Raw genomic sequence first — 27,725 nt, forward strand, 5'->3', positions numbered from 1 at the left:
CATCTGGAACCAGTCGTATGGATACATACGTTTTGCCTCCTTTCTTTATTATACAGAGCTTTGGCCATTTTTCAAGTATCAGTAGTGTTGTCACCACTAGCAGTAATTTAAGTGACCTTTGAATATCTATTTCTGCACGGTGTTCTCCATCTTATTTTCTCTATTTGTCGTGCATTCCCCCCCCCCCTTTTTTTTTTTCTGCCAGTGAATGGAATTAGGAACAGACCCTAGTTTGGGGATTGCTAACCTTAGATCCCCAAATGTCCTTATACTACAACTCCCATCATCCCCCACTGCAAACAACAACAACAACGTGTTCTGGGAGTAATGAGGGGTTATAGTCCAACCATTTAGCAGAAAGGTACCCTATATTTGAGGGCAAGAAACACAATGAACCTCAGATACAGGGTAGGAAGTATGCAGTTGTTTATGCACACAGCACAATGTGTGAATAACTGTACTTGTGTACGCTGTACCAGCTGTATGTGCGTGGAACGTAACATGTGAACAGGGCTCAAGTGAGGTTCTCCACTCATGCTTGGCAGAAATCATACTTCACCGAGTATAGATCACCACCCTGCATATGTCCCCGCACCCTGTATATATTCACTGATCAGAGGAGTTTGATATGACTGGTTAAAGTTAGAAACAACAACTCCACATTCTCCTGGAGTGGCTATAAGATTTAATCAGAAGCAATTCCACCACCCCATGCTTCTTGGTCATCAGTGGGATGATATGCCACCATGTTTTGGGTCCTTCAGATGCCTCCTTTTTCCTGACCCTTGACTCCTGCTGATCTCATCGAGGCTGCCGCTGGATGATATCCAAGATCAAGATGGACTATGAGCTTGCACACTCATGTAGATTGATTCCTGTCTTCTCCACCTGAGCTGTGGAGCACAACGCGACCTCCAGGATTCAGATCGAACTCCCAGGTCATTGTGGAAAGATTCTGTGTCCCCCAGCTAAGTGGCGTGCAGGGAATCCGTGCAAGACAGCGGCAGAAACCAGCTCTCGGCACAGTTGGGGTTTCGCTTGCCTGCCGTCCCGCTTGCCGTTACAGCTTCAGCTCCTTAGGCATCGCTGTGGCCATATCCTTGTTTTCACTCTCCCCTCCAGGATGTACACACTTTCCCCATTGCTGCCACCACCCACAACGGCCCATGCTCATGTGGTGTGCTCTTCGACCCACTGGTAAAGCCGCCTGGCGTAACAGGCGGGGTTCACCGTGGAGAAGCTCTGCCCTCGGAAGCGGATGCTCTTCCAGAGGTGCTCGACCTTCTTGCGGAAACCGTACACCGTGAAGAGGTCAATGATGCCCACAAAGTAGCGGTAGTCGGGCCCGTCGATCACATGCAGGGGGTTGCGAGAACTGGACAGGAGGCGTCTGTTCTGGGACATGGGGAAGGTGTCCATCATGCTGGGGAGGCTGATTTCGGGCATGCTCGTGTCCGTTCCAGGAGCCTCGAAGTCAAAGGTGCTGCCTGGTCCCGTTTCAGGGGTGAGGATTTGCCGCAACGTGTTTTCGTTGACCGAGAATCGTGTGCAGGGGATCGCGAAGCTGGATCTCTGAGTCATATAGAAGGTCAGTAAGTGATGAATGGTCGTTCGGCTGCTCCCCGAAAGGATGCTAAACAAACGTTCTGCGCTGGAGGCCCGTGTGGCGAAGGACGACTCCACGCCATCGTCCTGGATTTCAGAGATCTCGGGATACAGATTGGGTTGGGAGGGGCCCGGACTGAGTGATCTGGGGAAGAAAGCAAAGAATCCCATGGACCAGTGAGAAGGCGAAAGAATGTCATCGAGCACATGAGCCAACTGGGGTGGTTGGTACCCTCTAGGTGGACGAATGCTCATTGCCGTTGCTGCCCCTCTAGAGATGGAGAAGAGGTGATCGCATTTCAAGACTTTCAGCGTGTTGTCATGCTTTTCTCATCCCAACTGCCAGGCCTGCAGCGGCCCAGTTCACAAGGGTGTTGTAAAAGCTCTTACAGGTTTTGAGCCCACAGAAATGCCGCCGACCTTTTATCGATGTTGTCCAATGAAAATGGGCAGCAGTGTCAAAGATTACTCCTCCATCAAGAGAGTACAACCATTTGTTCACTGTGACCCTCACCCTGACCCTTTCCTTGGTGCAGAAATGACTGCAGTTTTATCCTAATTTTTTTTTTGCAGGGTGTGATAAAGAAAGGGTGATAATGTCCATCTCTAGGGGGAGCAGAAGCTACCAAAAACCACTATGAACATTTGCCGCCCCCCCCCCCACCGAGATAGCATTGATGGCCCCGGTTTGTGGTCCTGCTTCATGAACTGATAACCTCTAACGTTCAGTAGATTAAAACAGGAACATGCGGACAAATCCCTCCTAAAATATAATTTTAGAGCTGGAAGGATCCTTTGTGGTCCTGTAGTCAGGATAAGAAAAAAGCTACAGCATCTGTGGCCAATAGCCATCCAATCTCTGTTGGAAAACCTCCAGCAAAGGGAGGGCAGCTGGGGTTTGACAGATGGGCACTCTCTGCTTTGCAGTTATCTCATGCACAATCCAATATGAGGAGCACACACAGCTCCCAAACTAGGGTAGGACACGTCTTAGGGTAGGACGCGTCTCCTCCCCTAGTTCCGACTGTGAGGACAGTCCTAAGGTTCCCTCGCTCTACTTAAGGGAGGAGAGCTGGTCTTGTGGTAGCAAGCATGAATTGTACCATTCGCTAAGCAGGGTCTGTCCTGGTTTGCACTGGAATGGGGGACTACATGTGTGAGCACTGGAAGATATTCCCCTGAGGGGATGGAGCAGCTGCTCTGGGAAGAGCATCTGCACAGTTCCAAGTTCCCTCCCTGGCGGCATCTCCAAGAGAGGGCTGAGAGAGAGACTCCTGCCTGTAACCTTGGAGAAGCCGCTGCCAGTCTGTGTAGGCCAGTGGTTCTCAACCACTGGTCCACGGCCATGTCTCTGAGGCATCACTAATAAAAATCACCCCCACCCCCCAAAAAAGCCCCAATTCTGAGCTGGCTGGGGCCACTGCTGCCTGAAGCTCTCTGGGGGTCATTTCCAGGCAGCCCTCGCTGCTGGATAACGTTCATTTTAAAGAAGTGGATAGGGACATAGGAACATAGGAAACTGCCATATACCGAGTCAGACCCTTGGTCTATCTAGCTCAGTATTGTCTTCACAGACTGGCAGCGGCTTCTCCAAGGTTGCAGGCAGGAAGATCGCTCTCAGCCCCAGCTTGGAGATGCTGCCAGGGAGGGGACTTGGAACCTACATGCTCTTCCCAGAGCGGCTCCATCCCCTGAGGGGAAGATCTTCCAGTGCTCACACTCCTAGTCTCCCATTCATTTGCAACCAGGGTGGACCCTGCTTAGCTAAGGGGACAAGCCACGCTGGCTGCCCCGAGACCAGCTCTCCTGGGTCTGCACAGAACTGGTTGGGGGGTGGAGAGGAGAAGAATCTGAAAGGCTCACACTGCTGTGGTGGCGATGATGTTGGCTACCTTCTGGTTCAGGATCTGTTCGTCCTCATGGAGAGGTTGCAACCCCACCAGGACGCTGTAGTCCATCACGTCCAAGGCCTTCAGGAACTTGGTGTCCAACTCCATCTGCTGCAGAAACCAGTTACGTTGCTGGTCTCCTGCAGGCAAGAGAGAGGAGCTGGCGCTCAGGCTAAGGTGGCGGCAAGGGAGGTCAAGGTACAGTGCGCTATCGAGTCGGTGTCAACTCCTGGCGGCCACAGAGCCCCGTGGTTGTCTTGGGTAGAATACAGGAGGGGTTGACCATTGCCTCCTTCCGCGCAGCATGAGATGATGCCTTTCAGCATCTTCCTAGATCACTGCTGCCCAACAGAGGTGTTGCCCATAGTCTGGGAAACAGACCAGCGGGGATTCGAACCGGCAACCTCTGGCTTGATAATCAGGTCATAAATAGCCAACCACCCCCACCCCCACCACCCCCACGCGTGAAGCAGAGTCCATGCAGAAGGTGAAGGTCTGGCCTTGAAATCAGAAATGGATGGAAAATATTGAGAAAGGGAGACATATTTCCTTCTGAAACATCCCTGAGCATTTCAGGGAAGGGAGATCGTTTTTTTAAAATCATGGCCACATGAAAAATATAAAATAAAATACAGTAAATGAAATAGTCTATTTGTTAAAGGTAAGGTGTGCCCTCGAGTCGGTGTCGACTCCTGGTGACCACAGAGCCCCGTGGTTGTCTTTGGCAGAATACAGGAGGGGTTGACCATTGCCTCCTCCCGCGGAGTATGAGATGATGCCTTTCAGCATCTTCCTAAATCACTGCTGCTGCCCAATATAGGTGTTTCCCCTAGTCTGGGAAACATACCAGCGGGGATTCGAACCGGCAACCTCTTGCTCCCTAGGCAAGTTACTTCCCCACTGTGTTAGCCACCCCATAACAAATGGTTCTCTGGCTGGCTCACAACAAGAAACAAATCCTATCAAAACACGTAACACAGATTACCATGGAAAATATAATACATTTAAAACCTTTTTGAAAACAGTCAATTTTTAAAAGCTGGAGAGGGCAGAAAGGTCTTCACCTGGCGATTCAAAGAACAAAGTGACGGCACCTGGTGAGCCTCACTGGGCCCGCCTGGGAGGCGGTTGCCTGAAGCTGCTTTCTACTGAGTCAGACTCTTGGTCCCTCTAGCTCAGAATTGTCTACACTGACTGGCAGCAACTCTGGGACCTCCGACGTGCAAAGCAGAGGTTCTGCCGCTGAGCTGCAGCCCTGTCCCCGAAAGGTCCATTGCAGGAAGGAAAACGGGAACTGCCATCACCCAAGCCAGACCACGGGCTCAGTCTGAGCGAGCCCTTTCATGGGAAAAGGAAATATTTGTGGATAGACGAGGAGACCGCCACTCTCCGACCGCACAGAGCATACACTCAGCCCTACCGAGATTGATGGTTTTCCCTTCAAAGTTGAGGTCTTTGAAAACAACGATGACTTGGCTGCCTTCAGGGGCAGCATCCGTCCAGCGTCCAAGTTGGCACCCTTTAAGATCATACCTGCAAAGAAAACCGAGGAGGACGGTTGGATTCCAGAAAAGACGGGTCGTAAGTAAATCTGTTCATTGTTCATTGAGTTCCAGAAGGTCACATTCATATGCCACCCATTCTTCCAAGAGGGGATTACGACGGGATACGGATACGAATCATCCCACTGATTCCACAACAGCCCTGTGTTGTGGAATCACCTGATGTTGTGGAATCACCTGACCCACCTCCATGCCCCCAAACCCCTCCGCCCCCCGCAAGAGACTCACTCCTCCCCTTTCAACAAAATAATATGTACCCAATTGTGGCAGCTGTGTTCTGGCTGCTGGACTATGGGAGGGTATCTGCCCCTAAGAACCTAGGAAGCTGCCATATACTGAGTCAGACCCTTGCCCCACCTGGCTCAGCATCGTCTACACGGACTGGCAGCAGCTTCTCTGTGCTTGCAGGCAGGAGTCTCTCCCACTCCGACTTGGAAATGCGGCCTGGGACCGAACCTGGGATCTTCTGCGTGCAAAGCAGGTGCTCTACCAGTTGAACTTCGACCCCATATCCCTCCCACCCCCCGGTCATCTTCAACTGCCACATCCTTTTCTGAACACGGCAACACACTTCTCAAGACGGGTTCGCAACTCACCGATCGCAGATCCTCTCATGAGGGTAAAAGACACTCTGCATGATGATGAAGTATCTCTAGAGAGAGGAAAGGGAGATAGATATAGGGCCGTCTGTTTAAAAAAAACCCCGATTCAAACAGGCAGCTTCTGCTGCTAGATGGTACGGGCCTCTCCTGCCAGCTTCAAACAAATGTGTTAAAGCAAGCCATATCCGGCATCCTAGGGCAGGGAAGCAGCTTAACACAGGACTGTACCACATCAGAAATTACCCCTTGAAACCATATTCGGGAGGGGCTGAAACCCTTTCCCCCCAAATTGCACAATTGTCTGTCCCCTCTCCCCCGTCTCGTGTAGCCAGCCCTAAAATTAAGATATGCAAGGAAAAAGCTGAATTCACCAATGTATAAATCTGCATAATCTAATCAACTCCCATTAGTCATGAGAAGGGCAAAAAACCCACAGACACCCCTTACTTTCTTTCCCACAGAAAAACCTGCACAGAGCTTCCAACCAATGTATAGCATTGCACATTTGCTTTCCAACCTCTTCACAGGCTTAGGGACTAGAAACTTGAAGTGAAGAGGACCCACCTTCTTCTCCGGGGGAGCAGTGATGCTGTGGAGCCCTACAAGAAGGAAACAGGAGAAGTGGTGAGGGGTGGAGGTGGATTCATCCTAATCCCCTTGCTACTTTTAGGCCATTTCCTTCTATTCATTCCAGCAGCCCAGTCATGAGCATATCTTATGTTCCTTACCCAGGAATTTGACCAAGAGGGAGTGAGGGTAGTTTGTCAGGTATTCGATGTACTTGGACAGATTGGAGCGGAGGAAACTGGCCTCTCGCTTGCTCTGGGTCTTCAGGAAGAAGCGTTTGTCATTGCTGCAGAAGAGGCAAGCAGTTAACCATGTGAGTGGTGGAGGCTAGTCTCCTCAGCCCAATGTGTGCACCCACTTGCCCGCATACATGTATGTGTGTGCACACATATTGCTAGGGGCCCCCAGGTCAGAGACATCACCGAACCCGAAACCCAAGGGGCAGGGCTTGATGATGTCACAGGGTGGCCAACTATTCATTGGGCCTCCCCCGCAAAAAATCTGCTTCCTCCTTTCCTGACAGATCAAGCAGAGGAGAAGGTAAAATGGTGCACCAGAAGGGCATGCTCAATTTTCAGTTTACTATCACCACAGCCAGTGCGGTATAGTGGCTGGACTAGGACCAGGAAGACCCGAGTTCAAATTCCCATTCAGCCATGAAACTAGCTGGTTGACTCTGGGCCAGTCACTTCTCTAACCTACCTCACAGGGTTGCTGTGAGAATAAACGTAACCATGCACACCATTCTGGGCTCCTCGGAGGAATTCCAGCTGTCTCCTTTACTGATGGTGTTCTGTTGTATGGCCAAAGATTCATTTTTTTTACCCAGGTTCTCAAACTCAAGTCTCCAGATGTGGTTGGACTACAACTCCCATCATCCCCCCCCAAAAGGCCATTGTGGCTTGGAATGATGGAAATTGTAGTGCAACCACATCTGGAGACTCAAGTTTTAAACCCATGGGTTCAACAGATTACAAGACTTCACCATTAGTGCAAGTAGATAGCATAACGTACAACCTTTCACACATGGGCAATTCCAAGGGTAACAGAATCAGGCACGTTACCACTTTTTCAACAGCTATAGCCATAAGCAAATTTTCAGGTTGATATATACCCACTGTCAAGAGAACATCTCCTACTATACATTTCAAAATATATTATAGACCATGTCTGAAACATGCAAGATCCATTGGTAACAGGGTCAGAAATGATATCCAAGAATTGTGATTCCGTTACCAACATGTTTTGCACATTTCAAACACGATCAGCAATATTTAAAGGTTTTGGTTTTTTAACAAGGCCTTATAGCAGGAAATGTTCTCTTGGCAGCGGGTATATATATATATATAGTATCAACTTTAAAATTTGCTTATGGGTTCAGCCACAGAAGAAGTGGCAACATGCCTGATTCCGTTACCCTTGGAATTGCCCCAATGGGAAAAAAGGGGCAATTAAAACCCTATTGCCCCAATGAAAACAACCTCGGAACTTAGTTTCCACACCAAGAACTGGTCCCTCTCACTCCGAATATGCATTGCTAAAGGTTTGATATGATCTGTATTCTAATCTGCCATACCCTGCCCTCCTCAGTTTTCATATGATCCTTCTAATCACGGGCAGAGGGGGCTCTCTTACGTGAGGAAGAAGTCGGCGCTGCTCTTGGAGTTGCTGATGAATTGCAGGTATGAGGGCTCACAGCACAGAGAATTCTGATAATCCGTATCAATGATGCCAATCAAACTCCTGAAGTGGGCAAACACAGGGCCGGCATACGTCCGCATTTCAAAGTCCTGACGGGATTGAAAACCCAGAATGTCACATAGCTTAAACAACGGCGCTATCAAATTCTGATTTTAAGGAATTGAGAGGACTCAGCGCAAATTCAGAATGTTGGCACATCTCTGTTCTGCAGGAGGTTTTCCACACCCGGCTTTTAGCTCCCATCTCCTCTGGAATGGAGGGTGTGCATTCACATATTGGCCAGATTTACCCCCCAAGACCCGTTGCTAAGCAGGATCCCCCTTGGTTTGCATTTGCATGGGAGACATGTGTGAGCACTGTAAGTTTTCCTTAGGGGATGGGGCCACTCTAGGAAGAGCACCTGCCTGCTTGCATGCAAAAGGTTCCAGGTTCCCTCCCTGGCAGCATCTCCAAGATAGGGCTGAGGGCGACTCCTGCCTGCAACCTTGGAGAAGCTGCTGTCAGCCTGTGCAGACAACACTGAGCTAGATGGACCAAGGGTCTGACTCAGTATATGGCAGCTTCCTATGTTCTTATGATGGGGGCCATCATATTGCTCTTCACCTCAGACTTGAGTCCCCTGGACTACAAGAGTGCCACTTTCCACAGCCCCAATGGGTTGGAGAGCTGGTCTTGCGATAGGGAGCATCAATTGTAATTTCACCCTGATTCACATTTGGCATGGGTGATTACATGTGTGAGTGCTGTGAGATATTCTCGTTAGGGAAAGCCTGCCGCTGAGTAGTAGAGCTTGTGCTTTGCATGCAGAAGGTCCCAGGTTCAATCCCTGGCAACATCTCCAGGTAGGTCTGGGAAAGACTCGGAGAAGCCGCTGCCAGTCAGTGTAAACAATACTGAACTAGAGGGACCAGCTGTCAGACTCTGTAGGCAGCTTCATGTGTCCCACCCCTGCAGAAGATAGCCAAGTGGCCCAACCCTTTGGGAATCACCCCTCCGTTTCCCCCTCACCTACATGACTGGATCCTACCTCGTGGGTCTGTTTAAGCACTGCAGTATAATTCGCCTCACTCAGAACATTCTGGGAGAAAGAGAGAGAAGGATTATTAGGTCTAAGTCTGGGCGCTGCAAAAGCATCCACTAAAATTACTTTTATTTTTTCCTTTCCCCCCTCCCTTTCCCATGCTGCCTCTCCACTCCAAGGCCACACAGCTTGAGCCAGCCAGCTGTTTCTGGACTACAGTCCCCATCACCCCCACCACAGTGGCCAATCGTCCAGGATGATGGGAATTGTAGTCCAACATCCAAAGGGCTGACGTCGTGCAACCCTGATCTATTTTTATTATTTATTTATGTTTATATTTGATATCCCGCTCTTCCTCCAAGGAGCCCAGAGCGGTGTACTACATACTTAGGTTTCTCCTCACAACCCTGTGAAGTAGGTTAGGTCGAGAGAGAGAAGTGACTGGCCCAGAGTCACCCAGCAAGTCTCATGGCTGAATTATTTTGTATATGTGTATACCGCCCACTGCCGAAGTCTCTAGGCAGTTTACAACATTAAAACAAATTTTAAAAAACCAAAACAATTTAAAGCATATAAAAGTAGTTCACATTAAATAGCTAAGCACCACTCAATAGCGAAAAAGCTTGGCTGAAGAGATGTGCCTTCAGCGGTTTCTTAACGGTCAACAGGGATGCAGCAGCTTAATCTCAGCGGGGAGTTCCACAGTCCTAGGGCAACTACAGAAAAGGCACCACCAGATTTGCTGGCGGCACTGTCAGGCGAACCTCCCCTGGGGATCTTAATAGGTGAGGGGGTTCATAACAAAGAAGGCGTTCCCTGAAATACCCTGGTCCCAATTAAGGGCCTTATAGGCAATAACCAGCACTTTGCATTTTTCCTGGAAACCTATTGGTAGCCAGTGTCGTCCTTTAAAAACCCGAGTAATATGGTCTCTTCCGGAGGACCTGGAGGCCAATCTGCCCTCAAGGCCACGTTTAGGACATCCCAAATGCAATTCTTAAAAGGAACAAAAGCTTAGTTAACATCGGAAGTCACAAAACATCAGCATGAAAGCAAGCTGTGATGGAGGCTTGGTTTGCAGAATCTAACGGGGTGAAGAAGCTAGCCTGGGCAGAAGGGAGAATATTCTGCACCCTCAGCAGCTGAACTTAGCCGAACTTGAGTACGGGGCCATCGCTCAGTGGATGAGCATCTGCTTGGCATATAGAAGGTCACAGTTTCAGTCCCTGGCAGCATCTCCAGGTAGGGCTGGGAGAGACTCCTACCTAAGACCTTGGAGGAGCTGCTGCCTGTCAGTGCAGGCAATACTGCGCTAGATGGACCAAGAGTCTGACTCAGAAGGAAGCAGCTTTGTATGCTCATACAACTCTCCTTGACAGTTTTTTTTTTGGGGGGGGGGAGTAAAGACATGGTTCTTCACCCAGGCTTTTGAATGAGATAATGTCTTGGTTTGTTTTTGGTTTTTTACTGCTGCTGCTTTGTGTTATGTACTATTATTTTATGGATTAAATTTATAGAGAGAGATTTTTATATTTATATTATCTGTGCTTTTGTATTATGTATTTTAATTTCCGAGACCATCTGTACCCTTTGTATTTTAATTACGCATTGTTTTAATTACATTGTAAACCGCTTTGAGATTCTTTGAATGAAACGCAGAATATCAATTGAACGATACATATATAAATAAATAATAAACATGCCTGGAGAGGGGCCATAGCTCAGTGGCAGAGGAGCATCTGCTTGGCTCGTAGAAGGCTCCAGGTTCCCTCCCTGGCAGCCTCTCCAGGTAGGGCTGGGATTGACTCCTGCCTGAAACCTCGGAGAGCTGCTGCCAGTCAGTGTGGACAATCCTGAGCTAGGCAGACCGAGGTTCTGACTTGGTAGAAAGCAGCTTCCTGTGTACGTTCCAAGATGGGAGGCCCGCACTAGATCCCGCCAGCTACTCACCGTTGTCTGTGGCGTATCGATGGCTTCTTGGACAGACGCCTGGAGACCCTTCTTCAACATGCACGTCAGCTCATAGAATTCGTGGTCCTGGTTGATCTCGAAGAAGCCCAAGAGCTTCCACTGTTCACGGATCCGCCAAAGGAGCCGATACTTGCTGATTCGAGAGTGCCGCTTTCTCATCTGCTTCCTCACCTGCCGCTGTGAGGGCTCTACCTGCAACTGGGCAAGGCAGAAGGAAGAGGAGGAGAGGTTAGCGAGGAGGGAAAGATGGAGGCTGGAAAACGGGAGTTCAGGCCAATCTCTGTCAAGTGCGGGAGTAGAGAAGCTGTCTTCAAGTACTGCTACTCCGAATATTTATTTATATACTGCTCTTCAGCCAAAGTTCTCAAAGCAGTTTACACAGAAAAATAAATAAAAATAAAACTTAATCCATCAATAAAAACAAGCAAAACATCAATAAGATGGTCCCCTGTCCCCAGAAGGCTCACCATCTCAAAAGAAACATAAGGCAGGTACCAGCAACAGCCACCGGAGGGATGCTGTACTGGGGTCGGATAGGGCCAGTTGCTCTCCCCCTGTCAGGGGCGTAGCTAGGGGAGAGGGGGCCTGTGTTTGCCCCTCTCCCCGGCGGCCCCTCAGAGTGAGGGAGATAATGGCAAAAATCGGGCGGGGTGGAGCTGGGGGGGCCCCTCAGGAGCTGGGCCCCCCAGGTTCTTTGAACCCATCCGCTCAATTATAGCTGCCCTTCCGCTAAATATTTATTTATTTTATACACTGCCTGCCTCCAGAGGCTCTTGGCGGTTCACAAAAACATAACACAAGGAGAACCAAACCAAACCAGCTGTTAAAAACTACAATTTGAACATTTAATTCAATTGAGCAACAGCCAGTGGGTGTTGTGAACCGCCTAGCGACTTTGGTAAAGGTAAAGGTGTGCCGTCAAGTAGGTGTCGACTTGTGGTGCCCACAGAGCCCCGTGGTTGTCTTTGGCAGAATACAGGAGGGGTTTGCCATGGCCATCTCCCACGCAGTATGAGATGATGCCTTTCAGCATCTTCCCGTATCGCTGCTGCCCGATACAGGTGTTTCCCCTAGTCTGGGAAACATGCCAGTGGGGAGCCGAACCAGCAACCTCTTGCTGGCAGTGGGCGGTATATACATAAATAAATAGTTTGGGTGGCATATGACTCCGGCCTCATCTTCCGGAGGCTCCGGTGAGCCTCAGATTGGGGAAGGGAAGGGGCTGGAAAATGGCAAGTGGTGGTTCTGGGAAGAGGGAGGAATCCAAGTGGGGAAAGGTTCTGACATACGCATGGCCCTACAGACATGGTGACCAACGATGACCCAAGTTCTTCTGCTCAGAAGAAGCTGGTGGAGGGGGGGAGAATAAGCCGGTGGTTCTAATCTCCATAGAAACCACGGAACAAGATGGAGGTTCCTAGTAAGGCCGGACGGAACTGGGGGGCGTTTTCCAGCGGCCCCGAAACTGGGATTCCACACTCTCCGGTGAATTCCCCTTTCCATGCAGAAGGTCCCAAGTTCCTTCCCTGGCAGCATCTCCAGGGTAGGGCTGGGAGATTCCTGCCTGAAACCTTGGAGAAGCTGCTGCCAGTCTGGGTAGACAATGCTGACCCTGAAGAGCTGCTGCCAGTCAGTGTAGACAATACTGTGCTCAAAGATTCAATGTTCTGACTTGCTATTAAGCAGCTTCCTCTGTTCTGACGCTGGTCATATGGATGGGCTGGCTCTGAGGCCGTGGTTTTATAGGCCCAAGTGGCCTGCGATTGGTCAGCAGGGGTCAGCTGATGACTGCAATGGAAAGGCGATCGCTAGACTATAGTCACATTTGGACTTGGACAATGCATTTCCCAGGCCGGCCTGCTCCACACGGCAAGAGTTCATCATGCATGGCAGTGTCTCTCCCATGCAAACAGGAGGTTGTTCTATGAACATACGAAGCTGCCATCTACTGAGTCAGACCCTTGGTCCGGCTAGCTCAGTGTTGCTTACCCAGACTGGCAGCGGCTTCTCCAAGGTTGCAGGCAGGAGTCTCTCTTAGCCCTATCTTGGAGATGCTGCCAGGCAGCGAACCTGGAAGCTTCTGCTCTTCCCAGAGCGACCTCGTACCCTAAGAGGAATATCTTACAGTGCTCACACATGTCGGCTCCCATTCAAATGCAAACCAAGGCAGACCCTGCTTAGCAAAGGGGCAATGTGTGCTCGCGACCACACGACCAGCTCTTTTTAGTCACATGGTTCATCCGAATCATCTCTTAGATGCTAGCAGTATTGATACTGCATGCAGAGAAGCCATTCAGATGAACTGAGCCCCCACACGATTAAGGGGTGGTGTGCATCAAGTGGAAGATGTGTGCACTCACTTAGCATGTGCAGCAGACAAGTCAGGCTAAGTTCTGGCAACAGAGCTCACATCTATCCCTGGTTAACAACTTATTAATAGTAGTACTATAAATATTTATATATTGTTTTTCAACCAGAAAACGTCTGCAAAGTGGTTTACATAGCAAAAAAGGAAGGAGAAAAAGCTTCCTTGCGTCACAAAGATTCACCATCTAAAACAGGGGTTCCCGACCGGAGTTACTTCACAGCTTGCTGAACGACAACTCCCTTCGACCACCAGCCACAATAAATTGTGTCTGGGGATGATGGGTGTCGTCGTTCAGCAACATCTGGAGCAGTAGTCCCTCTAATTTTTTTCATCTCTGTGCAGAATGAGTTTTGTTCTGGGCGGCAGTGTGCGCACATGTGCATTCAGACTGGGGCCTTCCTGATTCAACCTGAGTGGGATCAAAAATGAGCTGAGCGGACATCCAAAAACGTGTGAGCATGCACACGTGCGCACGCCTTAGAGGGAACAGTGGTCTGGAGTACCGCAGGCTGGGAACCCCGGGCCTAAAAGCAGAACAGAAGGCCGACGTCAGCAACAGCCACCGCAGGGATGCTGTGCTGGGGTTGGATAGGGACAGATGCTCTCCCCGTGCTAAATACGAGTTCCAACCAAAAAATGTTTCCAATGCAGGAGATGGGATGAGAAGACGGTTCCCTGCCCCCAAGGAGACCTCAGCAACGGCCACTGAAGAGACACTATGCTGGGCTGCAGGGGGACAGTTGCTCTCCCCCTGCTAAATGGAAGAGTGCGGCCATTTTGAATAAGTGCCTCTTGGCCCAGTTAGCAGGCATGATTCCCAAACTGGGTGTCTCAAGAGGGTTCCCTGCCCTGAAGGGGCCACAGGTTAAAAAGGAAAACAAGGGAGAGACCAGCAACAGCCGCTGAAGAGAGACTATCCTCTCCTGCTGTGAAACCAAAGAGAGCCGCCATTTTGAACTGGTGCCCCTTGGCCCAGTTAGCGGGCGACGCTTCATGAGGCCGACCTTTCCATGAGAGGACCAGTCATTTATTATTGACAGAGCTCCTGCCCATCCTGATTTTCAACCAAAAAAGTTGCTAAAGCAGGAAAACAAGAGGACACGGTTCTCCACCCGCAAGGTTCCCCAACAAGAGAAGACGGTTCCCTGCCCCCTAACCCTGCTAAATACTAGAGAGGAGCCATTTTGAATAAGTGCCTCTTTGCCCAGTTAGCAGGCGTGATTCCCAAACTGGGGGCCTCAAAATGGTTCCCTGCCCCAAAGGGGTCACAGGTTAAAAAAGAGCACAAGGGAGAGACCAGCAACAGCCGCTAAAGAGACTCTATCCTCTCCTGCTGCTAAACCAGAGAGCCGCCATTTTGAACCGGTGCCCCTTGGCCCAGTTAGCGGGCGACGCTTCATGAGGCCGACCTTTCCCTGAGGGGGCCACTCATTTATTATTGATGGAGCACCTGCCCGCCCTGCTGTTCAACCAAAAAAGGTTCCCGGAGAGGTTTCCATGGCGAAAGGAAGATGGTTCCCTGCCCCAAAGGGCTCCCAGTCCAAGAAGAGACCCCAGCAATAGCCCCTGAAGAGACTCTATGCTGGGCTGCAGGGGCACAGTTGCTCTCCCCCTGCGAAATGCAAGAGCGTGGCCATTTTGACTAAGTGTCTCTTGGACCAGTTAGCAAGGGTGGTTCCCAAAATGGGTGCCTGAAGAGGGTTCCCTGCCCCAAAGGGGTCACAGGTTAAAAAAGAGCACAAGGGAGAGACCAGCAACAGCCGCTAAAGAGAGACTATTCTCTCCTGCTGCGAAACCAAAGAGAGCCGCCATTTTGAACCGCTGTCCCTTGGCCCAGTTAGCGGGCGACGCTTCACGAGGCCGACCTTTCCCTGAGGGGGCCGCTCATTTATTATTGATGGAGCACCTGCCCGCCCTGCTGTTCAACCAAAAAAGGTTCCCGGAGAGGTTTCCATGGCGAAAGGAAGATGGTTCCCTGCCCCAAAGGGCTCCCAGTCCAAGAAGAGACCCCAGCAATAGCCCCTGAAGAGACTCTATGCTGGGCTGCAGGGGCACAGTTGCTCTCCCCCTGCTAAATGCAAGAGCGTGGCCATTTTGACTAAGTGTCTCTTGGACCAGTTAGCAAGGGTGGTTCCCAAAATGGGTGCCTGAAGAGGGTTCCCTGCCCTGAAGGGGCCACAGGTTAAAAAGGAAAACAAGGGAGAGACCAGCAACAGCCGCTGAAGAGAGACTATCCTCTCCTGCTGCGAAACCAAAGAGAGCCGCCATTTTGAACCGCTGCCCCTTGGCCCAGTTAGCGGGCGACGCTTAACGAGGCCGACCTTTCCCTGAGGGGGCCGCTCATTTATTATTGATGGAGCACCTGCCCGCCCTGCTGTTCAACCAAAAAAGGTTCCCGGAGAGGTTTCCATGGCGAAAGAGAAGATGGTTCCCTGCCCCAAAGGGCTCCCAGTCCAAGAGGAGACCCCAGCAACCGGCCCTGGAGAGACTCTATGCTGGGCTGCAGGGGCACAGTTGCTCTCCCCCTGCGAAATACAAGAGAGCGGCCATTTCAAATAGGTGCCTCTTGGCCCAGTGAGCAAGGGTGAATTCATTGGGCAATCTTTAAAAAGGAAAAAACACAGCCCCACAAGCCAGGGAACAAAACCTCAGAACAAATAAGAACTCCCTGGGGGCAGAAAATAGATCTTTTCAAAACATTCGTAAAAGTCCTAACAGATTTTAAAACACAGCTCTTCTTCAGTGAGTGGGAAACACAACATTCGCAAAGACTCTCCAGCAAGACTCTTGCCCCTTTCCTCCTTGAAGCTCTCAAGTCTAATGCTAGAAAAGGCCCGGGGACCCTCTTACTGTGGCATAATGTTCTGACAGGCAGCAGCCCAAATCATAACAGTGACTACAACCCTTCGCCATATCCTCTTGGTTCAAATGAAGGCAAGGATGATTGGAGAGGATTTCCACTCACACTGTTTTCTTGCAAGATTGACAATATTTTCACGGGTAGGATCTTTGTTATGAGGAATTTACTGACGGAGGATAGGGCCGAGAGAGACTCCTACCTGCAACCTTGGAGAAGCCGCTGCCAGTCTGTGAAGACAATGCTGAGCTAGACAGACCAATGGTCTGACTCAGTATAAGGCAGCGTCCAATAAGCCACAGAATTAATGGTTTATCAATGACTGTTAATCATGGGAATGAAATATCCCTATCCTTAGCACTGCAACCTTTCAGTGCTTTTGTTGCTGGCGCCTAGCTTGCAATTCTGTTTAGACTGCAAGCCCTTTGGGGACAGGGAACCATCCTTTCTTTTTCTATGCAACCCACGTTGAGTTCTTTTTGGTTGAAAGGCAGTCTATTGTTGTGGTTGGAGGACTGATAAATAGAACCTCCAGGTTCAGAGGCAATATACCAGCAAATCCCCATTACTAGGGAACAACAATGTTCAGGGTTCAGGCCCTGCTCGTAGGTTCTCACACCTGGTTGGCTCTTTTGGAGTCTTTTTAACGAAAGATCCAGGGCATCCGATCAAGCGGGGATCTCCTGTATGCCAATGCAATGACCCTACAGCTGATCCATAGATCAGCTCTGCATACTGTTTCAAGGATCTCCCGCAAAGCTCTTCCCCACCAGCCTGAAATGCTTTTAACTGGCCTTCTCAGAGATTATACCAGAGGCCGACTATGTCCAGAGCTGGTCACTGAGCTGGGATCCCTTTGTACTCAGATCCCTTTGTACTCACCACCGTCCCCACGATAATTTTACTTTGCATTTGGGACGTGCACTGCAGACACACCAAGAACTTGCCTCCATGGCCGATTCTAGCAGCAGGATCCAACACCAGGCAGAGACGGCTGCTGGGAGGATGCACACAAACACGTCTGGGCTACGGACGCTTGTCTTATCTTTGCTTGGCGACGTTTCCAGAGAAGTTCTTGCATCGGAGAGATCGGGGAGCACAGAATGGCAGAGTCCTTCCCTTCCGCTCCAATGAGTCTCCTCTTCTCCTTCACGGTCCGTCCTCCTTCCAGGCTGCACTGCAGTCTGTCCGTCCGATGCACAGATAGCTTCGTGACATCCGCTCAAATGCAGCAATGCAGCTAAAAGGCAGGCAGGCAGCCAGGCCCAGAGATGTCTGTCAGCTGCATCCAGCCCTCCTGGACGTAGAGGCCAAGCAGGAAAAGTTCCAAAGCAACACTCAGCACTTTTCCTCCCGTTCTTTGCGCATGGTAACTTCCCGATCACCACCACAGCTCTGCAAAAGTAAGGCACTCAATGGGTGGGCAGCGTAAAGAGAGCTGGTCTTGGGGTCGCAAGCATGGAACTGTCCCCTTTGCTAAGCAGGACACACCCTGGTTTGCATTTGAATGGGAGACATGCATTTCTATTGTGAACCGCCCAGGGATTTTTCTGTATGGGGCAGTATATAGAGATTTCCTTCCACTTTCCCCAGCATGAAGGACTTCTCGAGGGAGGTGACAGCCTATTCTTGTGTGATCCAACATGCGGAACAGATGCAGTTCTGCCCTCTCCGACACCTTTGAAGCCAAATCCACCAGTCAACTGTCAGCATAAGTATACCTGCAAAGAGCCTGCCCCAAGAAACCCATTTTGGGCACACAGTCCTTCTGGAATACCAAGGCCCTGATGCTAGCACCGCCCTCCACTGGGATCCCTTTTCCCTCTTTTTCTCCTGCAACCTTGGAGAAGCTGCTGCTGCTGCTTCACAGCAACGCAGTTAGTTGTGGGAAGCCCCATATCTCAGGGACAGGAATCTGTCAAGTATAAAAACAGGCCCCCGTGTGGTAAGTCTTGGTAACCAATAAGATCCCTTCCAGTGAAACAGGATGATCAACCTACATTGCAAAGATGTTCCTGAAGTTCACAGCCTCTTCAGAATCTATACGCAAGACTGAAGCTTCTTAAACTTGGGTCCCCAGATGCTGGACTACAACTCTCATCATCCTCAGCCTTCAGCCATTGTGGCTGGGGGAGTACTAAGCAGGCTTTCATGACCTACTTATTTTTTTTTTTATTTTTACATTTATATCCCACTCTTCCTCCAAGGAGCCCAGAGCGGTGTACTACATACTTGAGTTTCTCTTTCACAACAACCCTGTGAAGTAGGTTAGGCTGAGAGAGAAGTGACTGGCCCAGAGTCACCCAGCTAGTCTCATGGCTGAATGGGGATTTGAACTCGGGTCTCCCCGGTCCTAGTTCAGCACTCTAACCACTACACCACGCTGGCTCTCTTCATGGCTCTGGGAAGCCACATGGCCTGCTGGTGGGCTCCCCAGAGGCATTTGGTGGTCCGCTGTTTGAAACAGAATGATGGACTCGATCAGCCTTGGGCCTGATCCAGCAGGGCTGTTCTTATGGGAGTTGCAATCCAAACAAGTCTGAGGACCCAAATTTGAGAACCCCTGGCTTAAGCCCATTTTAGATACCCATCATCCATATTTCGACCCCAAAGTTTAAAGTTGCATCATATGTTTTATTGGGAGCAGTTGAGAATGAATAGCACAGTCCGTTGCAATCCTTGTACATAATCAGATCGAATAACTGACATACTGGTTTCAAGACAAGATTTCTCACCCAATGAACGTTGGAAGTATCACTGTAAATCTATTTTCCTAGCACCTATTCTCTCCCCCCCCCCTCCTTTTGCTTATCTCCAGTTCTGGTCTCCTGTTTTCCCTTCTTCTACACCAAGAGGCTGGAGATCAAAACACCGAGGGGAGGTGGACAGATTGGATCATCACATGTGCTCCCCATAAGAGAGGCCTGAGGTTCAGGAAGGAGCAGGCGATGTTGCTTGGGGCGTGGAACTCGACATCAACACCCACTCATTCCTGCCTGCCATTAAATCCCAGCGCCAAGTTACAGGGGCCCAGGTCAGAAACAAACAGACAACAGAATGAGAAGCCAGGAAGACGAATCAGTAAGAAATTCCCCAAAGACTGACACCACTTTTCGCTTCAATCCTCGGGGATTTGTTCAGTCCACAAAAGATTGTGGATTGTGTTCAATCCACCAAAGATGATCTGCGTGTGTGGGGAGGGGCATTGACTGACCCCCACCCCGCAAGTGCTTCTGATTAACCACATTCACAGAGGAACTTAAACATGCCAGTCTTGGCCACTCCCCATATCCAATGCCAGTGTTCCCTGTAACAGGGATTCCCAGATGTTGACTACAACTCCCAGCATCCCTAGCGGCAATGGCCTTTAATTGGGCACTATGGGAGTTGTCATCAACACCCCCTGGGAATCCCTGCTATGGGGAACACTGCTCTAGATGACTGATTGTCTGACTGTAATTTGCACCAGTTGGGGGAAACCGAAGGAATAATAGGCTCAAGCAAAAAAGAGAAAGACAGAAGAAATTTAGAGGGTGTTAATATATTCTCTTAATAGTCTCTTAATATAGAGTCATGTGAAAAGGATCGTGGGAAACAGACTTTGATCCTAGGCAGGATCTGGGACATAAAACCACAAGAGCTGGAAATGCAGAATCAGCTAGATCTACATGGGGAGTCTCAAGAGAGCATCAGTTTTGGTCCGTGAAGAAGCTGCTTTGGTCTGTATGCTGGGAATTAAGTCCACACTGGGGTTGACTGAGGACAACAGAAGTCCTTTCCTTGGGGTCAGGATGGCTTCAGGTCCAGACAACATTCAGGTTCCACTGTCCTTTTCCGGCAGCTGTTGGTTTCTGCGGGTGGAATTGTCCCAGGGATGCTCTTGCTATCATCTGCCTGCCGAGTTCTTCCCGGGTTCTTCTCCATCGAGTCACCTTCAGGCAGATTTCTTCGCAGACCTCCGATTCTTCCACGTGATGAAGGCTATGAAAGTTCCTAACAGAACAGAAGAGGAGAGAAACCCTAGGACGTTAGGAGAAAAAGGGATCCCACCCCCCAACATAAAGGTTTGAGCAACAGTAATGCTTCGGCCCCGATTCTGTGGGAAGGAGTCTCATTTTGTGGCAGTGAAGATGCTGGGAGCTGCCACTGCTAGGCAGAAATCTGCTCCCACAGCAAATCCTGCCCAGATATTAGTGGGTGAGAATGGAATAGGCTAGGCTTTAAGTTAGCACAAAAAGCTGTATTTAAAAAAAAAAAATTGTCATCTACAGTGGGGAAATGACTTGACTAGCAAGCCAGAAGTTGCCGGTTCAAATCCCCACTGATATGTTTCCCAGACTATAGGAAACACCTATATTGGGCAGAAGCAATATAGGAAGGTGCTGAAAGGCATCATCTCATACTGCGCGGGAGGAGGCAATGGTCAACCCCTCCTGTATTCTACCAAAGACAACCACAGGGCTGTAGTCACCAGGAGCTGACATTAACTCGATGGCACACTTTATCTTTACGGCCCTAATCAGACATTAATATGCTTTGCGTGCATATAGGTGTCTTAATGTTTGGTGCCTAATAAATAGTGCCTTAATGTTTTAAAGTGTTAAATTTTGGCATATCTTTCAATGCCAACGTTTATTTTGGAGTTTTCTAGTTTGATGACATGCTAGAGGGTTTCTCTTTGTTTAGATTTGAGAGATTGGTTATGAAAATATTTTTGTATATTGGGAACTTGGTTTAATGTCTGAACTATTCACTGGAAAATTCACTTTGTCGTTTTCATTTTTTTCTGTAACATTTCTATGTTCTGGTTGCGGAATGGTCTGTGGACCAAACAAACACACAATGATGATGATGGTGGTATAGATATCTGTACATACATACTAGTTTTTGTGTGAACAGCTGTACACACAATTCATAAAATGCATTAATTTAAAAAGTGAAATTGGGTACAGCCCCTTCAAATGGTGGGTCCAGATACATGGGCATCCAGAGGACCTTTTTCAGGGGGCAGCTGGTTTGGGGGCAAGGCTGAAGTTCTATACTCACTTACTTGAGAATAAACCCCATTGAATTCAATGGGACTGGCTCACTCTGCAGATGGAAGGCAGCTAACATCCTTGACCCCCATGTACAGATAGGAAGTGTACTATTCTGTGTGTGCTGAACAAATGCAATTGATAATGTGCATACCACCGCTCATTAAGTCTCGAGATGGTTTGCAAAACTATTAGAAACAAATTAAAATACCGACAGCCCTCGCCAAGTGCATGGGTTTCGTTCCGGGAAAACTTCGCGGTTAGTGAATTCAGGGTAGACAAGCCATATAAATCAATGGCAAACAGGGGGGAGGGGAACTGTGGCCGCAATTCAGTAAAAAATTGGGGGGGGGGATTCTGAAAATCACCCCAAATCACCTGGAGTGAGTAAGAAAAGTGAAGGGGACCCCTGAAAATGACCCCCAGACCCTTCAAAATGACCCCAACCACCCAACAACAAAAAAACCACCCCCAACTGGGGGGAAAAATCCTCGCCAATCCACGGATACTCAAGTCGCAGTTGGCAAGACCGGTCAAAATTTCCCGGTTGCGGATACTCCAATCCACGATTGGGGAACCCGCAGTTGGCGAGGAACGACTGTACTTAAAAACCATTACCCGTGGGCTACCAGACCAGAAAGAGCAGTGAGATACGGATCTGACTCACCGACAAAGAGGAGCAAGAGTAACCCAGCAACGACAGGGATGATCACTGAATACTCCCGAGGCAAGAAATACTTGTGGATCAGGTGGTCACTCTCGATGAAGGGCTGGAACAACAGACACAAAAGATCAGAGGGCTGAATCAAAGGAGACCCCTTTCTGCCTCCTTGGAGAGTTGAAGATAACCTTAAGGGGCCCTTCAGCTTTTTGCACCTAGTACCGACTCCGCCAGATCAGGGCTGCTCCGTTTTGGCCCTGCTTGACTACAACTCCCATCATCCTGAGCCACAACAGCCAGTCGGAAATGATGATGGGAGTTGTGGTCCAACAATAGCTGGAGCAGCTGGGCTGGAGAGCATTTGTATATATTTTCTAAGTCTCCAGTAGAAGCTAGAGAACAAGATTACTCAGGATAGTTATTTTCAAGAATTTTATCTTGGCAGACCAGGAAACAGGTTAAATTCCATGCAGATTAAAATTCAGATGAAAGCAGATTAAGTTCCGTGCACTGAGGATTTTCCATGCACCCCCTGAACCTGGTCCATGACACCATGGAAGTCTCTGGGCCAGAGGTTAAGATCCCCTGCTTTAAAATCATTTCTTCCCACGCACCAGCTTTCTTCTCCTGTACTGAGTTTCTGGAAGTCAAAGAGAGTTCCGATTTGTCCCTGACACAACAGTCAGATGTTATTTCCTGGAGTGGATGGGAAGGCCTCTGTCTTTTCTCCCTTGCTGTTCCATATGTCTGGTACTGCTTCCCAGGACACCCCCTCAATACCACTTCTAGTCAAGCCAGACTCCCTGGAAAAGGTAGATTTTGAGGGAGTCAAGCGCATATGAGAAGTGGCACTCAGGGAGTATAACTAAACCCAATGAAATAACAGTATATTCTTCTCATTTATCCTCCATCCATAGGAACAAATGCAGCTGCCTTAGACCAAGACAGACTACTGATCTATCAAGCTCAATATTGTCAACCCTGACTGGCAGCAGCTTCTCCAAGGTTGCAGGCAGGAGTCTCTCCCAGCCCTACCTGGAGATGCTGCCAGGGAATGAACCTGGGACCTTCTGCATGCAAGGGAGATGTTCTATCACTGAGCAACGGCCCCACCCCTAAGAGGAATATTTCCCAGTGCTCACATGTAGTCACCCAACCAAATGCAAACCAAGGCAGGCCCTGCTTATCAAAAAGGGGACAAATTATGCTCACTACCACAAGACCAGCTCTCTTCTCCATGTCCTTTTTGTTAGCGTCTGGACTGGAAGAAAGCCAGAGAATTAAGAATACTGATGAACCTGTATGGGAATTGAACACAAGTTTTTAATGGTTCAATTCCCCGATTAGTATATCCTATTAGTTCAGCATCTGGAGAGTTCTAAATAGCCCTCGGTAAGACATGTTGCTTACATAACTCAGGCAAACTTCCCTTCACTGGCAATTCTAGAGCATCGGAGCCAACACCACACAAGTCCCTGGCAGCATCTCCAAGATAGGGTTGAGAGAGACTCCTGCCTGCAACCTTGGAGAAGCTGCTGCCAGTCTGTGAAGACAATACTGAGCTAGATAGACCAATGGCCTGACTCAGTATATGGCAGCTTCCTATGTTCCTAAATCCTGCTAAGCCAGATTTAATCCAACACAGAGTTGGCCTTTTGAGCCAAGCTTCCTCTACAGACCCATAGTGGGCAGCAGAGCTCTTATAATATGATAAACATTATTTATTTACATTTATCATACTATAGATTACCTAAATTGTTTTAAGATTTTTGCGATTGTTTTAACTTGTTTTATGTTATTGTTAACCTCCCAGAGACGAAAGTTTGGGTTGGTGTACAGATCTGACAAACAAACGAACAAATAATGACTGGCTGTTCTTAAAACTGAAATGCCGCAAATAGAATTAGAGGAAGCAGAGCCCGTACCAGCAGGATCACCCAAATGGTGTAGTAGGCAAAAAGGACCAGGCTGAAGGCTACCAAGCCATATCCCACCAACTGGTCTGTAGCAGTGGCCTGAAATAGAAGGAGAAAAACAATCAGGGGTTGTTGTAATGAACCTCCACATGGCAGCTGTCCCCAAAGGGCTCACAGAATAAAGAGACACTCCTACAAAGAGGCCCCTTTTAAAAGAGCATCAAAGGAGACCCCTTTCAGCCTCCTTTGAGAGTTGAAGATAACCTTCGGGGGTGCTTCCGCTTCTCGTACCTACGGTCGCCTCCGCCAGATCAGGGCTGCTCAATTTTGGCCCTGCTTGACTACAATTCCCATCATTCCAAGCTACAATGGCCAGTCATCAGGGATGATGAGAGATGTGAGCCAACAACAGCTGGAAGGCTGAAGACCATTTATAGAGATATGTGTTGTAAGACTCCAGTGGAAGTTAGAAAACAAGATGACTCTGGATAGTTATTTTCAAGCATTTCATCTTGGCAGAGCAGGAAGCAGGAGCGGGGTGGGGCTGTAGTGGTTAGAGTGCTGGACTAGGACCGGGGAGTCCCGAGTTCAAGTCCCCACTCAGCCATGAGACTTGCTGGGTGACTCTGGGCCAGTCACTTCTCTCTCTCAGCCTAGCCTACTTCACAGGGTTGTTGTGAGGAGAAACTCAAGTCTGTAGTACACTGCTCAGGACTCCTTGGAGGAAGAGCAGGATAGACAATGTAAATAATAACAACAATAATAACCTTCCTTCTGAGGCTGGAGGTGGCCTCTAGCCACCAGACTAGTAGCCACTGAAAGCCCTGCCCTCCATACAAATATCTAAAATATCTAAGCCCTGCTTAAAGCCCTCCAGGCTGTTGAAGAACAGCATGTCAGTATCCCTGGCACAAGGCAGGTCCCCACAACAGCTCCTGGAGGGATGCTGTCCTGGTTTCGGAGAGCAGCCATGGCTCTCTGCCCCTGCCCCACTTTCGAAAGAGTGCCTCTTTTCACCATTAAGCCATAAACCAGATCAAAGGAGCAAATCTGCAGGAAGGGTAACCACCGTTTTCTGAAGCAACTTAGCAAACGCCTAGCAAATGCCTGGCTCCTCCAGGAGCTCACCGCATTCATCCAACCAAACAGGTCAGGCAAACGCCATTGCAGCGGCCCTATCCATGCACAAGTCAAGGAAACACTCCTTCGCTGCCCCAAAACCCTAAAGCAAGGGGGGGAAAGGGAGTCACATCACATCAAAGAACCCACCATAGTCCCGCCAGCGAGGAATCCTCTTGCAAAAGAAGCTCCAGCTCTCTTGCAAGGCTGACCTGCTTCCGGCCAGGCCGCCCAATCAGAACACAGGAGCCATAGAGCTAGGGAGGAAGAAGGGACAGGAAGCCTAGAAGGGCCATAGAGCTAGGAAACGCCAAGAGTCACACACACACACATGCACACATGTGACCAACGCTGACTATTCCTGGATTTATTTATTTTCCTGAGGTTTGGTTTTTTTTCACTCTATAAAGCCATTGAACACTCCAGAGTGGCTTTCAGTAATTAGCTGGGTTTTTATGTGGATTCCTGCAGACCCCAAGCTAATTCTGGAGCAGGGTTGGCAACCATAGCGCAGCCTGAACACATTTTAGCTATCACTAAACAAAGTAGGCACCAACTAGGGTTGCCAGCATTTCATTGCCAGAATAAGGGACACAAGTGGTTTTTTGGGGTGGGTGGGGGGCATGCTGGGAGGTGTATGCAGTGGTAATCAAGAGCCTGAGTATCATTGACGTATATGTCATTGAATTATATGCTATTGAATAAATGAGGGACAAATGCTGTCCCTATAGGGACCAACATTTCATCCCTGAAATTAGGGACATCCTGCGTAATGAGAGACAGGTGGCAACCCAAAGTATTACCCTTGATTCTCTATGGGGACCATGGGCTGGGTCGGATCATGGCATGCTGAGGCCCTAAGCTAACTGAGCAAAGGGGCACCTTTTGAAAGTGGTGATTCTCTTTATTGAGCAGGAGGAGAGCAATCGGCCCTATCCGGCCCCAGCACAGCATCCCTCCAGTGGCTGTTGCCGGGGTCTATCTTATAGTTCGTTTTCTAGATTGTGAGCTCTTTGGGGACAGGGAGCCATCTTTTTACATTTCTTTCTAGGGGAGCATTTATTGAAAAGTGGTATAGAAAGATTTATCATATTCATATTAATATGTCATGCTTAAATGACCCTGTAGGCAGATAAATCAATAGACAGATATTCTAACAAAGAGGACAAAGAAAATAGAAATATTAAAGGCTGATTTTTACTTGCCAGGATGCAACAGAAAACTAATCTAACAAAAACAGTTCTCTGACAATAAGCCTATTTGCATCGGAAACACACCCTTTAAATGCAACATACATTATGTAAAGCTTGGAATTTAGTCTTTTTTGCTCTCCAGAGGGCGCCCCCACCATCATGTGAAGTCCAAAGCTGTATCTTATTTATCACTTCTTTAACAGCTGCTGTGCCTAAATCAAGGAAGGCACATGCATTTAATTCAACATGTTTTCCCACACACAGTAACGCGTGATCCAGGAAAAGCGGGGGCTTTCCTCTCGCCTGACTGCAGTGATACTGAAGTCCCGGACATCTCCAACGAATTCTGTGAACAGCAGATATGTGACTGGCTGCGTGATGTTTTGGTATTCTCATTTCTTGGCCAGGCAAATTTATTGTGTTGCTGTTTAGACGAGTGGTTGTTTAGACTCGTGTTGTTTGGTGACTGGAAGCATCTTTTTTGCTGCGAGCAAAGGAAACTGACCGGCGAGGTTAAAAGCTGGCTTTTCAGTGCTTTGTTTTGCTAGTGACCAAGAACGTGTGTTTCCAAGACATTCGTTTTGGAAATCCCCTCAAGCAAACTCAGGCGAAGTCCACGCAACTGGCAGAAATTAAACACAGCAACATTCCACCTCTTACTCAGACACATACAACTTTCCAGAAAGAAAAACTGGATATGAGACCTCCCACAGTCCAGAAATTGGACAGCTGCCGTAAAAATTTTTTTTTAAAAAAAGTCCTTTTGGGGGCAGGCCCTTAGGGCCTAGAGCACCCCCCCCTTTGGTCCATATTTTTATACATCTGCACAATCCAGGGCCACCATTATGGGGTGCCCCATGGGGAGGCCCCCAACGCATTGCTCAGAGCCCCATATCGCATTAGCTCTCCTCCATGACCTCCATGCATAGAGCAGGGAAGAGAATTCCCAGCCTCACCTCATTCTCTGCTTATAGGAAGGTAGGAAGCTGCCTTATACCGAGTCAGACCATTGGTCCATCTAGGCCAGCATTGTCTACACAGACTGGCAGCAGCTTCTCCAAGGTTGCAGGCAGGAGCCTCTCTCAGACCTATCCTGGAGATGCTGCCAGGGAGGGAACTTGGGACCGTCTGCTCTTCCCAGAGCAGCCCCATCCCCTAAGCGGAATATTTTATGGGATTCACACGTCCTCTCCCATCCAAATGCAAACCAGGGCAGAACCTGCTTAGCAAAGGGAACAAGTCATGCTTGCTATCTTCCACCCTCATAGGCCCTGCATTATATTAGAGACTTAAAAAAAAAAAAACATAATTATTCGGGGGGGGGGACAGCATGATTGAGTGCAATCATCAAAAGGGAGCGGTGAGTCTAGGTAACATATTGCACAGCCCGTAACTTCCTTGTGCGATCTGCCTACCAATCCGTGAAATCAGCAAAGGCGACTTGAAATTCTAATCCTTTCCTGGTGGCAAACAGAACTGGCATCCCTCCAAGAATTGGTGTCAGTATCCAGATGGCTCCTGAAAGCAATCTTGGAGATTGCGAAAGAAAACGGGGGGCGGGGCGGGGAGATTCTCCCTATCAGACTGGAGAGAGACCTTGCTTCAAACCCCTCCAGTGGCCGGAAGCTTTACAATCCTCTTTCTCACTCTAGCCTCC

General features: G+C 49.0%; 2 protein-coding genes across 9 annotated transcripts; both read right to left on the reverse strand.

Annotated features, from left to right (window-relative positions):
• Nucleotides 1-668: 668 nt before the first annotated feature.
• PIP5KL1 (phosphatidylinositol-4-phosphate 5-kinase like 1) lies at nucleotides 669-17,309 on the reverse strand. Of its 7 annotated transcripts, none has more exons than XM_053281770.1 (10): nucleotides 17,091-17,309; nucleotides 10,898-11,116; nucleotides 8,939-9,004; nucleotides 7,861-8,015; nucleotides 6,387-6,511; nucleotides 6,223-6,257; nucleotides 5,653-5,708; nucleotides 4,915-5,027; nucleotides 3,469-3,634; nucleotides 669-1,750 (listed from the first exon to the last, which is right to left on the reverse strand). In XM_053281770.1, the coding sequence occupies exons 1-10, from the start codon at nucleotides 17,094-17,096 to the stop codon at nucleotides 1,171-1,173; spliced, it is 1,521 nt and encodes a 506-aa protein (XP_053137745.1). In that variant the 5' UTR covers nucleotides 17,097-17,309; the 3' UTR covers nucleotides 669-1,170. The 7 variants fall into 7 exon arrangements, with proteins under 7 accessions (XP_053137745.1, XP_053137749.1, XP_053137748.1 ...); XM_053281774.1 differs by lacking the exon at nucleotides 17,091-17,309 and adding an exon at nucleotides 14,737-14,881; XM_053281773.1 differs by lacking the exon at nucleotides 17,091-17,309 and adding an exon at nucleotides 12,530-12,715.
• A 1,447-nt stretch (nucleotides 17,310-18,756) lies between these two features.
• On the reverse strand, nucleotides 18,757-25,179 carry DPM2 (dolichyl-phosphate mannosyltransferase subunit 2, regulatory). 2 transcript variants are annotated; one of them, XM_053281749.1, is made up of 4 exons: nucleotides 25,026-25,179; nucleotides 23,766-23,855; nucleotides 21,847-21,949; nucleotides 18,757-20,136 (listed from the first exon to the last, which is right to left on the reverse strand). In XM_053281749.1, exons 1-4 carry the CDS (start codon nucleotides 25,026-25,028, stop codon nucleotides 20,078-20,080), a joined length of 255 nt encoding a protein of 84 aa, XP_053137724.1. In that variant the 5' UTR covers nucleotides 25,029-25,179; the 3' UTR covers nucleotides 18,757-20,077. The 2 variants fall into 2 exon arrangements, with proteins under 2 accessions (XP_053137724.1, XP_053137723.1); XM_053281748.1 differs by lacking the exon at nucleotides 25,026-25,179 and adding an exon at nucleotides 24,885-24,999.
• Between the last annotated feature and the right edge of the window lie 2,546 nt (nucleotides 25,180-27,725).

This window comes from Hemicordylus capensis, chromosome 17, assembly GCF_027244095.1.
Source record: "Hemicordylus capensis ecotype Gifberg chromosome 17, rHemCap1.1.pri, whole genome shotgun sequence".
NCBI lineage: Eukaryota > Metazoa > Chordata > Lepidosauria > Squamata > Cordylidae > Hemicordylus > Hemicordylus capensis.

What these genes read in the sequence shown, in the direction of transcription:
- PIP5KL1 (XM_053281769.1), bottom strand. An exon ending in TCGATACGCCACAGACAACG is followed by an intron (nt 9,005 to 10,897) that starts GTGAGTAGCTGG and finishes TCTTTCTCCCAG; the next exon opens with AATGTTCTGAGTGAGGCGAA. An exon ending in CCTCTTGGTCAAATTCCTGG is followed by an intron (nt 6,258 to 6,386) that starts GTAAGGAACATA and finishes TCCTTCTTGTAG; the next exon opens with GGCTCCACAGCATCACTGCT.
- DPM2 (XM_053281748.1), bottom strand. An exon ending in CCATTTGGGTGATCCTGCTG is followed by an intron (nt 21,950 to 23,765) that starts GTACGGGCTCTG and finishes CTGTTGTTCCAG; the next exon opens with CCCTTCATCGAGAGTGACCA. An exon ending in ACTCTTGCTCCTCTTTGTCG is followed by an intron (nt 20,137 to 21,846) that starts GTGAGTCAGATC and finishes CTGTTCTGTTAG; the next exon opens with GAACTTTCATAGCCTTCATC.